Source organism: Brassica napus, chromosome C3 (assembly GCF_020379485.1).
Source record: "Brassica napus cultivar Da-Ae chromosome C3, Da-Ae, whole genome shotgun sequence".
Lineage (NCBI taxonomy): Eukaryota > Viridiplantae > Streptophyta > Magnoliopsida > Brassicales > Brassicaceae > Brassica > Brassica napus.
The window spans coordinates 2,244,752-2,257,467 of record NC_063446.1 but is presented as its reverse complement, the minus strand read 5'-3'; the positions used below and the strand labels follow the sequence as shown (position 1 = coordinate 2,257,467).

The following is a 12,716-nucleotide window of genomic DNA, read 5'->3' as shown; positions in this document are numbered from 1 at the left end:
TCTTTTTTTTTATAGTTTCAGATTATATGTTTTCAGATTCGAAATTTTTATAATTTTTTTTTTGAAAATTTTTTGAAAATTTTTTTTTTTTGTTTTTCAAATTTTTTTTTATAATTTAAAAATACTTTTTAAAACTGTTTTTAAAATTTTTAATTTTTATTTTAGTATTTATTTTTTATAAAATTTTAAACTCTAATTTCAAAACCCCATCCCTTAACTCTAAACCCTAAGGTTTGGATTAATTAACCCAAAGGGTATAAGTGTATATTTACCTCTTTAATGAAACTTATTTTTGTGACTTTGAGCCTTGAGTGCTACTTTGGGAACAAAAACTTGATTTAGTGCTATTCTAGTCTTTTTCTCTAAAGAAAAGGGAAATAAAATATCTAAATAATTTTTAGCAAAATTGAAATTGATTAATTTGCATAGTTATAGCAAATTAAAATTATTCAAAGTTCTGTTTAGATGAATTACTCACTTTTGTCAAAGCAAAACATGAAATAAACTATCAGAGTAATCAATTTCTCTTTCTTTTCTTGTGCAATAATGTATGGGGATCACTTTTTTTTTTGGGTCAACCATAAACATATTTTTATGTTCACAGTTTACATGTTAAAAGAGACTAAAAATGCATTCTTTACTCGAAAGAAAAAGAAAATAAACGTTGATGCAAACAAAAAAATACGTCTTAAATTTTCTTCTAATGCACATAAATCAAGTTTGATTAAATAAAAATATTTGCATCATAACTCAAGTGTTGCAGAAAAAATTAACTAATGCACACAAACAACGAGCTGGATTGAGGACGATGGTGATATCTTCAAACGATGCCGTGTAGAACCTTATGAAGGTGAAAACACTCCAAATATCCGTATGAATAATGATAGTCAAGGAAAATAGACTTATTTTCTTTGTTACAACAAGCTTATCTTCTCAAAGGAAGTGTAACACATTGCACAATATGTATGATGCAGTCAAGTTTCTTTTTGTTTATTTCTATGTAACAGATGATGCAGTCAAGTTTCGTGGGGCAAAGTAGATATACCGGTTGCAGTAGTGCCTACAAGATAGTTCGTGGACATGACAGAAGTTGATTCTTGTTTTTACCACACACTTCTTAGATTTGTTAGAGAATTGCCTCTGAACGTTCTTCATAGAGCTAGAAAGAAACTGGAGATACTGTTGGGTTTGTGTCATAACATTTTTTATCAACATGAGGTCATAATGTTGTTGCAGTATAAAAGTATGCCAAGGTCCTTATGACCCTATACTGATAAGAGAGCCTTAGTGTTTTATTTTTTGTATACTGGACAACTTGCTAATGTTCTCTTGTCTGGAGTTCTTGTCATTCTTCTGATTCCTAATAACTCAAATAGTCTGGCTTTGGATAAGATGATCAGAAATAGGATCTCTTCTTTGAAAAAGAAAGCTGGAGGCAGACATGAGAAGGCCACAGAAATATGGTTTGGGAGTAGATGATTTTTTTATTTTTCCTCTTAACTTTTCTATATGATTACTTTTCTACACAAGTAGCATCAGGTTGTACAAAGGTTTTTGAAGTGAATAAAATTTAAAAAATTTTAAAAATAAAATAAAAAATACTCTGGCCTTTATCCTCGACCGGAAACTACTTTCACAACATATGTGATCAAAGATTAATCAAAGCAGTGTATTTAATAAAAGAAACATGTGTTAGCTTGACAGTCTTCAAGTATATATGAGACTGGTAATTGCAACTCTAGACAACTAAGATTGGAAGAATCAGAACTTGGATTCTAGTAACTTGAATTTTTACCATGGTTCTGTCTTCAACAGTTTTCTTTGTCATGAGTATTTCTTGATGCAAGAGCAGCAAGGGTCCAAAAAAGCCAAGGCTATTGGACAATTACTTAGCCAAATCTGCAAAAGATCCATGTTTATCCATCACCCAAGTTTGAGGTTCTAGCAGAAATGTTGCTTGGAAATGCCATGACGGCCTCTATAGAGCAATTGATATGTTTCTCAAGGTAGTAACTCTCTTCTTGTGATTTCATCTCAAAACCAAAAGAAGAAAAAACATTCCCAGCTAATTGTTTCAGACTCCTACATTAACGACGTCGTCAGAGACTGTATGTATTAAAACTATATTTTATCTCGTAGTAAGTGTATATCCTATGGTAAAGTAACACCTACTCACCAAATTAAATTTCGTTTTTATTCTCGAGAATCTTTCCCCAAGATTCAACGAGTCAAAAGCAAACTAGGGTAAATAAAAATCGAATCTTCTCTCTTTGGAAATAAAAAAACAATTTAATTTGTCAGAATCAACGGCTCTGATTGAGTCGAACCCACGTTATAAAAATCATCTCTTTAGCCTATTTCCAGCAGCCATTTTCTCAGAAGCCGTTGTGTTCTGTATTGCCGCCACCATCCATCAACCATGTGTGGGATTCTCGCTGTTCTAGGATGCGTCGATAACTCACAAGCCACACGTTCTCGTATCATCAAACTCTCTCGCAGGTATTCTCATTTCTCAATCCATAAAGTCTTCTCCTTTATCGTGTCTCATTTGTGTTTCTCGATCTCATTGGGCTGTGTAATGTTCTAAACGTTAATGGGTTTTTGTTTTGGAAGAGGAAAGTTTCAACCTTTATGGATAAAATGATGTGACTTTGTTAAATGAAATGCATATGTAATCGTGAAAGATTGATTGAATGGTTAAGATCTGTTTGTGTAGATTGAGACATAGAGGTCCTGACTGGAGCGGGCTCCATTGTTATGAGGATTGTTACTTGGCTCATGAGCGTTTGGCCATCATTGACCCCATTTCTGGAGACCAGCCGCTTTACAGCGAAGATAAAACCGTCGTTGTCACGGTACATTGGCTTGTGACCTGATCTCAATTTCTCAAATCATATGTCACACGTCCAACTTAATGAGGATTCACATGATTAAGGGTTATTTTTGAGTGGACGCTTTAACTTGCTTTTCAGGTGAATGGAGAGATATACAACCACAAGGCATTGCGTGAAAGTGAAAGTCTCAAGTCTCACAAGTACCATACTGGGAGTGATTGTGAAGTGCTTGCCCATCTTGTAAGTACCATTTAGTTGTTGTGTGTTTTCTGCAAGATGGTCACCTAGATTTTTGTGTTTAGACTCTGTTCCATCGCTCACCATCTGTTTGATTAATTCTCTTCTGCAGTACGAAGAACATGGAGAGGAATTTATCAACATGTTGGACGGCATGTTTGCATTTGTCCTTCTTGATACTAAGGACAAAAGTTATATTGCTGTTAGGGATGCCATTGGTGTCATCCCACTCTACATTGGCTGGGGTCTCGATGGTGCGTTCACAGACACCTCAATGGATTGAAGTGTATTTTTTCACTGTCTTGTTTGAATCCTTTTCATTGATTACTCTTTGGTAAACAATCTTCCACAGGTTCTGTCTGGTTTGCTTCTGAGATGAAAGCCCTTAGTGATGATTGTGAACAGTTTATGGCTTTCCCACCAGGCCATATCTATTCGAGTAAACAAGGTTTGCAAAGTCTCATCTATTTTATAGCAACTTCATGATGTTTCTTGGCTTACTTAAATTGATTTGAGTTACATTTCTTGTAGGTGGTCTTAGGAGGTGGTACAACCCTCCATGGTTCTCTGAGCTCGTTCCTTCAACCCCTTATGATCCCTTAGTATTGCGCGATACTTTCGAGAAGGTAAACTCTGGAGCTCTTATCCATTTAACATTGCTTGTCTAGTTTGCTCAAGGCTCATACTTTCTTTGATAATTGACTTGCAGGCTGTAATAAAGAGACTAATGACCGATGTGCCTTTTGGTGTCCTACTCTCTGGAGGACTAGACTCATCCCTTGTTGCTTCAGTGGCTATACGCCATTTGGAAAAGTCAGATGCTCGTCAGTGGGGTTCCAAGCTGCACACCTTTTGCATTGGTTTAAAGGTCCTTAAAGGCTTCATACCTAAACACTCAAAAATGTTCTCATAATTTTTTTTTGTTATTTTACCTTTTTGCTTTCTTTTGTCAGGGATCTCCTGATCTTAAAGCTGGTAAAGAAGTTGCTGACTATCTAGGAACTCGCCACCACGAGCTTCATTTCACAGTTCAGGAAGGGATAGATGCCATAGAAGAAGTTATATACCATGTTGAGACCTATGACGTGACTACTATAAGAGCCAGCACTCCAATGTTTCTCATGTCGAGAAAGATCAAATCGCTTGGTGTGAAGATGGTTCTTTCCGGTGAAGGCTCTGATGAGATTTTTGGAGGGTATTTGTACTTCCACAAAGCACCTAACAAGAAGGAGTTACACGAGGAAACATGCCGAAAGGTAAACGCCTTTTAGAGTTTTTAGACCAAGACGTTTCTTGTGCTACTTACTCTGCCTTAACCTTGTTTGTGTGCTGCTGATGCAGATCAAAGCACTTTATCAATATGATTGCTTGAGGGCTAACAAATCAACTTCTGCGTGGGGTGTTGAGGCTCGTGTGCCTTTCCTTGATAAAGCGTTTCTAGATGTAGCAATGGGCATTGATCCAGAGTGGAAGATGGTAGGTTGCACATCTTTCTACACATCAAAAGAATGTTTCTTTAATATATAAAACTGCTTTTGCAACTATGCAGATCAGGCCTGACTTGGGAAGGATTGAGAAATGGGTGTTACGCAATGCCTTCGATGATGAGAAGAATCCTTATCTACCAAAGGTTCTTTTACCAAAAACTTTGTGCTTCCCTGAAATTTAAAGAAAGTAAGCAGCTTTGCTTACAAGTTCTCATCTTTTTGGTGAAATGCAGCACATTCTGTACAGACAGAAGGAACAGTTCAGTGATGGAGTTGGATACAGCTGGATTGATGGTCTCAAAGATCATGCAAACAAACATGTAAGAAGAAGATTGTCTTTTTAAATTACAAGGAAAGAATCTTATGTAATGTGGTTCTTTCTTTTCTCTTCATGGTTAGGTCTCTGACGCAATGCTGACGAACGCAAACTTTGTCTTCCCGGATAACACACCTGTGACAAAGGAAGCTTACTACTACAGAGCCATCTTTGAAAAGTTCTTCCCTAAGGTTACAATTATCATTTTCTTACTTCTTCGCCTGAACTGTCTTTGATCTTTGCTCTGATCTGTTTGTTTTTTGTGGGATTATGTAATGAGCAGAGCGCTGCTAGAGCTACTGTACCAGGAGGTCCAAGTGTAGCATGTAGTACCGCAAAGGCTGTGGAGTGGGACGCAGCTTGGAAAGGGAACCTTGACCCGTCGGGTCGTGCGGCTCTTGGAGTTCATGTTGCAGCTTATGAAGGAGATAAAGCTGAAGCTCCTCGTCCTGAGAAGGTACAGAAGCTGGCAGAGAAAACTGCAGAAGCCATTGTTTGAGGATGAAACGAATGTTTGAGTCGTGCATTTCTTTTATTTTCTCAAAAGACAATACGTTTATCATCTTCCGTAGGATCAATAAGTACAATAAGTTGTCTCTTTAACTGAGGATGTACCTAAGTTGGTGGTGATTTTCTGGTTCTTTCATTTGTCACAAAGTTTCAGCTTTTCTTTTATGTATGATGTATCGTTCAACTTTGTTAATCTAGATTTGTGTCAGTTCAGTATTTTAATTTAGGAGTTCCTAATACACCCGAGTTGTCCAAACTAGATTATGTTTCATTTCATCTCAGTGTTCTTTATTTGGGGATGAAATGTTTATTATTTTAACATATCATACATTAAACAAAAAGACTCTGTGGCCCAATGGATAAGGCGCTGGTCTACGAAACCAGAGATTCTGGGTTCGATCCCCAGCAGAGTCGTCTTCTTTTTTGTTTTAACGCCATCATCAGCCACTGTTTACTCTATATAATACATTTCTACAGCCACCAAGCGTCTTTTTCGTTTTTAACGCCATCAGCCTCTGTTGCTCTATATAATACATTTCTACAGCCACCAAGCAATGACGTTTCTTGTCTTCTCAACCATTGTTTCAGAGCTTCTCTTCATGGCCTTGTACTTCCTCATCATCATCAAGTCTATGATCCTTTCCATTATCTTCAATATCGCTCTTTAAACAACCAAGCCGCATCATAAGCCTAACATATCATTCGACTGAGAACATTCGGTGATGAACAACAATCGCATCATAAGCCTGAGCCCCATGTGTTATGGCAATCAATGAAAGGCCACAAGGGCAAGAACAACAAGCAAAAGGTATTATGATCAGTGTGATAACTCCAATTCATTATTTTCTTGTAAATAGTCAACAACATTTGGAACAAACAACAGAAACTAGAGATAGAAATGAGACTCAATGTGTGATAAACTCGTACCCACAAGGGTAAGAAAAAAAAAAGCAAAAGGCATGAGAACATGATCACTCCTCTTCTTTCCCCATAGCCATCAAGAACTCTCCTTCGCATACCAAAGTGTTCCCTACGTATGCTTTCCCTTCCATTTTGGCTATCCCAAACCGCTTCTGCAGCTTCACAAGCGTCATCCTCATCACCAGAGTGTCACCTGCAATCACAGGCTTTCTGAATCTCACTTTGTCGACTCCAGCAAAGAAGAAGTTGCTTTTAGATCCGCCCACTTCTGGATTTAGCATCACTATACCTCCCACCTGAGCCATGGCCTGTGGAAACCAAAAAAAAAAAAAACTAATTGATGAGGCAATCTATATATAGCTCTTATTAACACACAATGAGTCTCCTACTCATTTCATCTCACATACATCTGGAACAGACTGCTACTGGTTTTACTTATAAAGCAAATGTTCATATATAGCTATGATAAGTAACAATTCAACTAACTCCGGCTAGTATATATACACTAATAAGTATTCTTCTAACTCTGGAGATCAAATAACTTCTCTTGAACTATGAATGTATTGCAAAAAGAGAGAAGCATGCAATGAGATGATTACCTCAACCATGAGGACACCAGGCATAATGGGCCTCTCAGGGAAATGCCCAGGAAAGAAATTGTCATTAATGGTAACGTTCTTGATAGCTACCGCAGATTCACCAGCTGTGTACTCTATCACTCTATCCACTAACAGAAACGGGAACCTACACAACAGTCCAAAATCGATTTTTTTTTTATAAAAAAAAAATTAAGACAAGGAATCAGAACAATACAACTTCAGCTAGAGAAACAACGTGTAAGAGAAATTTATTCACCTGTGAGGCAAAATCTCTCGTATCTGGTTAATGTCCATCACTGTCGGATAAGCCTCGTACCCTGCAAAAAATTATTTATTTATTTTAATTGAAATTTTCGAATTTTTAAGTTATAATGCCATTAGAGAAAGTTTTACTTACTAAGTTCAATTGGGATCTCTTTCTCTGCGGAGATCTTTGATTCATCGGTGGAGCAGAAGACGAGCGAGCTGGATCGGGGTTTGGGACGAAACGCGACGGAGTTCGATTTAGTGATCCGGAGACTCAACGGTGAAGATAATGACTGGTGAAGAGAGATAGGTGCGAGATTTCTCGACGGAGCGGTGGTGAAAATGGAGTTGGGGGCAGCCATTGCCGATCGACAGAGAGAGAAGAAGGGACGGAGATTTCGAAGGGGAGCTTTGAGAGAGCTTCAACAACGGAAACAATGGTGGGTGAAATAGGATAGCTATATGGGCCTTTTATTTATTGGGCCTGTAATGGGTGTTTATGTAACTACTCAGCCCACGTAATCTCCACTACCCACGTTATGTATGACCGAGTCCACTCGTGATGTCATCACTGAAGTAGACCAAGAAAGAAAAATATGACGAATGGCTATTATTTAATGCTACAAGTGGTCGATGCTACAAGTGGTCGATGCAGTAAATGGCAATGAATTCTATTAATGGACTAGATACTGCTTTTTATTATCGGAAATATATTTGCTCCACTTGGAAATGGAAAAAAAAAATCTATGAATCGAATTGCAATATCATAAATGACTAGAGTTGAAAGTTCTATAAACAATTTATACAATTTTTATTTCACCAAAAAAAAAAAAATACAATTTTGATAGTATAAATTTAAAAACATATAAGATGCATCTAAAGAGAAGGATAATTGACATATCCAGAATATGGATGATTGGATATAAAGCGCGCCGTACATTCACCCATCGATTAGTATACGTACTTTTCTCATTACTAGAGCCCGTGTCCGCGCTTCGCGCGGATTACATATTTAATTAAAGAACAATTTAATTAAAATTGAAAGTTTTGATGTTTCTGAAAGTGTAAGTTAAGTTTTGTTTCTTTTATAATGCGAAGACGTTGGAAGCGGTGATCATTTTTTTTATAAACTAAAGTAAGTTTGAATAATAAATTATGTTGATGAATTTAATATTCGTAAGAGAAAATAATATTTGAGTGTGCCTATTTAATTGACGTAGAAAGCTGTAACGTAAATTTTAAAAAAGTTGACTGGTGTCGTTTGCTATGAGGTTTAGGATAGCAATTTATTCCTCTTTTGGAAGCGTTGTATGATATCAATATCGTTGTCAAAGTAGAAGCGCGATCCAGGTGTGGTTATGAGTGATAGTTTCCCTGAAAAAGTGAAATATTTGTAAGCATTTAGTTTGACATAAACTTTATGTTTAGTTTATTACCTTCATGTAACCGTAGAATGATACTTGTGATGATTACGATTTGGTTTTTTCTGGTAGATATGGGATTTAACTCCCTGAAATTAGACGTCTCCTTGTCCCATAAAGTTAAACGTACCAGTTTGGATCTACAAATAATTATTGTATTATATTTCAAATTTTTATATTTTCTATATATCTAAGGTATTATGGTCATTTTGGGCATTTTTCTACATGTCATCTCTACAATTAAAAAAATAAACATGAGACGGATAATTTTATTTAATGTTGGTAATATCTTATGCATCATCTATAAAATAAATATATATTCATATATAACATTCCAGATTTAGCAATATTATTATTTTTATATAATTATACAATTTGTATTACTAAAGCTTTTTAAAATATGCAATTTTTAAACATCTAAATATCTAATCATATGATATTTAGTTTCTTATATATCTACAAAATTTTAAAAATATTGTTTAGGCCAAATGTTTGATAATTATACAATTTTATATCATTTTTAATAGTTTTATACAATTTGATATAATATATATCAAATCTATATTAAATTTTATTAAGATAATAATAAAATCTATAACATTTAATAAAAATTATTTTTAAATATAAGTTAGAACAACACTAAGAACCTCAATTGAAATAGCATAATAGTGGGATGCGTGAGAAGCTTTGTGATTCAACACGCCTCCGGTCACTGTGACGAAAGACTAAACAAAAGCATGTAATTTCATAAAATAGAATGAGTTTTTTAGTTTCTTGGTATCATATACCGTAAATGGATATTGGGCTGACTTCAGTATTAACTGGGATTCAAATAAAGGGATTTTTGCAAAATTGACCTATAACTTAAAGTCAAACACAAAACTAACCTCCTTTTTTTTTGAAAATTGGTTTTGCCCTATTCACCCCACAAGTTCATATAATTTACGAAAATGCCATCCATTTTTTTTTTATTTTTTTTTTTGAAAATGACATTTTTACTCTCTCACCCTCATCATCTTCAAGTAATTACAAGATTGCCATTGTCATCAATACCACAACCACCATGAACAACCAATTTGAAGCTCTTAATGCTCCTAAAATCGATTTACCCTTCTTCTTTTTCCATTCTTGTGACCTAAACACAACATATCTCTCACTTTCTCTCCACAATGAGCTAAAAAAACTCAAGATTTTGATTCTAAAATTTTTATGGTTCATAGAGTCATAGAAGCTAACGATTATGGGTGGGTGACTTCCGTTTGTGATTCTGTGTGCTTGGAGAAGCCTTATGTATGCTAAGGAACTTATCTCACTAATTTAAGGTATGACATCGAGTTTTTTTCCAGATCTGTTCGTCAGACGACTTACTTGGGAAGTCGTCTGGCTGTAGACGACTTACCTTTCAGTCGTCTGGCTGTAGACGACTTACCTGGAAGTCGTCTGGTCAACGCAGAGGTTATTTTTGCAATTGACTTTGAAATCTGTAACCTGAGACGACTGAAAGTTAAGTCGTCTACTATTGTTTGGTTTCAAAAAAAATTCCAAAGAACCTAGACGACTTACATTTCAGTCGTCATAGGTTAGTTTTGTATTTGACTGGATAATTTCAGAAGTTTGACTTCCCCAGACGACTTACATTTCAGTCGTCTGGCGAAAATTAAAATAATAATATTTTTTTTAAAGTAAACGACTTACAATTAAGTAGTCATAGGTTAGTTTTGCAATTGAAAAAAAAAACTTTAAGATTTAATTATACACAGACGACTTATAATTCAGTCGTCCACCAGACGACTTAATTGTAAGTCGTCCAGGATTTTTTTCCGAGATTCTGGTCAAACCTCGTAAATCCTGGACGACTTACATTTCAGTCGTCTCGTGGACGACTGAATTATAAGTCGTCTGTATATAATTAAATCTTGAAGTTTTTTTTTTCAATTGCAAAACTAACCTATGACGACTTAACTTTAAGTCGTCTACTATTAAAAAAATATTATTATTTTAATTTTCACTAGACGACTGAAACGTAAGTCGTCCAAAAAGTCAAACTTCTGAAATAATCCAGTCAAATGCAAAACTAACCTCTGACGACTGAAATGTAAGTCGTCTAGCTTTTTTGGAGTTTTTTTTTTAACCAAACAATAGTAGACGACTTAACTTTCAGTCGTCCGAAATAACAGATTTCAAAGTCAATTGCAAAAATAACCTCTGCGTTGACCAGACGACATATAGTTTAGTCGTCTAGACAACTTAGATTGAAGTCGTCCGCGTCTTCTCCACTAGTTTTTAAGTCTTCTACGTTAGTTTTTGAATAACTTGTATTTTTAAGAGTGATAAGTAACTTCAAGATATGTAAAACTCATATTTACAAAATATGTTCTCTCCCTTAGTTTTACTAAATTTGACTAAGTTTTTCAATGCAAACTTATAAAAAATATGATATGCTTTGACTAGTTACTATTGTTTGTTTCCATCTCTTACCAACATTCTTGTTTATTAAGATGAGAAAAAGGCCATTGGAGTTTATTATTGCATATGAGAGATCCAAAGATAAGAAAAAGGCTACTGAAGTCTATTATTTCATTGATTTGTAAATGTGTAAACACATTGTTAGCACATTTAATACATCTTGGAAAACATTATTACTGATTTTACAAAAAATTCACAACTAAAAGAGTATACATGCAATTCATAAAACAGATCACAAACAAAACTATTATAGATCATTCATCTACAAAGACAAGCTTGGATTCCACTTGAGTAGACAAGACCAGACAACTTTTAAGAAGTTCAGACGACTTCTAAGAAGTTCAGACGACTTCTAAGAAGTCCAGACGACTTCCAGGAAGTTCAGACGACTTTGCCAGAAGACTTTTAGGAAGTTCAGACGACTTCCAGACGACTTTACAGGAAGTCCAGACGACTTTACAGGAAGTCCAGACGACTTTTAGGAAGTCCAGACGACTTCCAGACGACTTCCAGATGACTTCCAGACGACTAACAAGTAAGTCGTCCCAGAAGTTTTCCAGATCTGAAAAACCTGCATATTAAATCCAGATCTGAAAAACCTGCATATTCAAAAACGTTCAAATGGCTTAAAAACAGAAAAAATGAGTGGAAGATTATATAAATCTACCTTTACAGAACACACAAAAATACATATCTAAAAATAATAGATCTACCTTTAAATTAGTGGAAGATGAGTACCAAATAATTAAAAACCTGCAAAAAAAAAATAGATTAGTAACAAAGACATGAGACAAAATTGAAAAATTCATATAAAGTTTGGTGTTTTCAAGTCAAAGAGATTAGAGTGGGTTTGGAGAGTTTTAGTTTGGGAAAAAAGTAAGAACTTTATACAACAAGAAGTTACCAAATGAAGAAAAATCAGACATAAGAACTTACCAAATCGCTCAGAAAAATCCAGACGACTTCCTAGAAGTCCAGACGACTTCCTGGAAGTCCAGACGACTTCCTGGAAGTCCAGACGACTTCCTAGAAGTCCAGACGACTTCCAGGAAGTCCAGACGACTTCCTGGAAGTCCAGACGACTTTGTCAGAAGACTTCCAGACGACTTCCAGACGACTTCCAGACGACTAACAGGTAAGTCGTCCCAGAAGTCTTCCAGATCTGAAAAACCTGCACATCAACCAGATCTGAAAAACCTGCATATTCAAAAACGTTCAAATGACTTAAAAATAGAGAAAATGAGTGGAAGATTAGATAAATCTACATTTATAGAACACACAAAAATACATATCTAAAATTAATAGATCTACCTCTAAATTAGTGGAAGATGAGTACCATTTGATTAAAAATCTGCAAAAGAGATAGATTAGTAAGAAATACATGAGACAAAACTGAAAAATTCATATAAAGTTTGGTGTTTTCAAGTCAAAGAGATTAGAGAGAGGTTGGAGAGTTTTAGAATGATGAACATTACATTTTTGTTGCAGCCATTTGAGAGGAGGAGAGAGAATGTGTAAATTTTTCTTTATATAAGGAGACAAAAAATTCAATTAGATTAAATATTTTTGACTCAGACGACTTCCTGGACGACTTACATTTCAGTCGTCTGGTGAAGAAATTAAAACAGACAACTTACATGTAAGTCGTCCACAAGAGTTCAATATTTTTAGCGGGAAAT

The 12,716-nt window shown here is 35.3% G+C and overlaps 2 protein-coding genes and 1 non-coding gene across 3 annotated transcripts; 2 read left to right on the top strand and 1 right to left on the bottom strand.

The window, feature by feature from the left end:
* Positions 1-2,328: 2,328 nt before the first annotated feature.
* On the top strand, positions 2,329-5,606 carry LOC106384906 (asparagine synthetase [glutamine-hydrolyzing] 3-like). The gene is made up of 13 exons (XM_013824830.3): positions 2,329-2,499; positions 2,717-2,855; positions 2,973-3,074; positions 3,184-3,325; positions 3,424-3,519; positions 3,603-3,697; positions 3,781-3,939; positions 4,025-4,327; positions 4,413-4,547; positions 4,621-4,701; positions 4,792-4,878; positions 4,958-5,065; positions 5,158-5,606. Exons 1-13 carry the CDS (start codon positions 2,420-2,422, stop codon positions 5,371-5,373), a joined length of 1,743 nt encoding a protein of 580 aa, XP_013680284.1. The 5' UTR covers positions 2,329-2,419; the 3' UTR covers positions 5,374-5,606.
* Positions 5,607-5,725: 119 nt separating this feature from the next.
* On the top strand, positions 5,726-5,798 carry TRNAR-ACG. The gene has a single exon. It is a non-coding gene; the product is annotated as a tRNA-Arg (tRNA).
* Positions 5,799-6,205: 407 nt separating this feature from the next.
* On the bottom strand, positions 6,206-7,904 carry LOC125584059 (3-hydroxyacyl-[acyl-carrier-protein] dehydratase FabZ-like). The gene is made up of 4 exons (XM_048751885.1): positions 7,302-7,904; positions 7,161-7,221; positions 6,905-7,049; positions 6,206-6,613 (listed from the first exon to the last, which is right to left on the bottom strand). Exons 1-4 carry the CDS (start codon positions 7,510-7,512, stop codon positions 6,356-6,358), a joined length of 675 nt encoding a protein of 224 aa, XP_048607842.1. The 5' UTR covers positions 7,513-7,904; the 3' UTR covers positions 6,206-6,355.
* Positions 7,905-12,716: the final 4,812 nt, after the last annotated feature.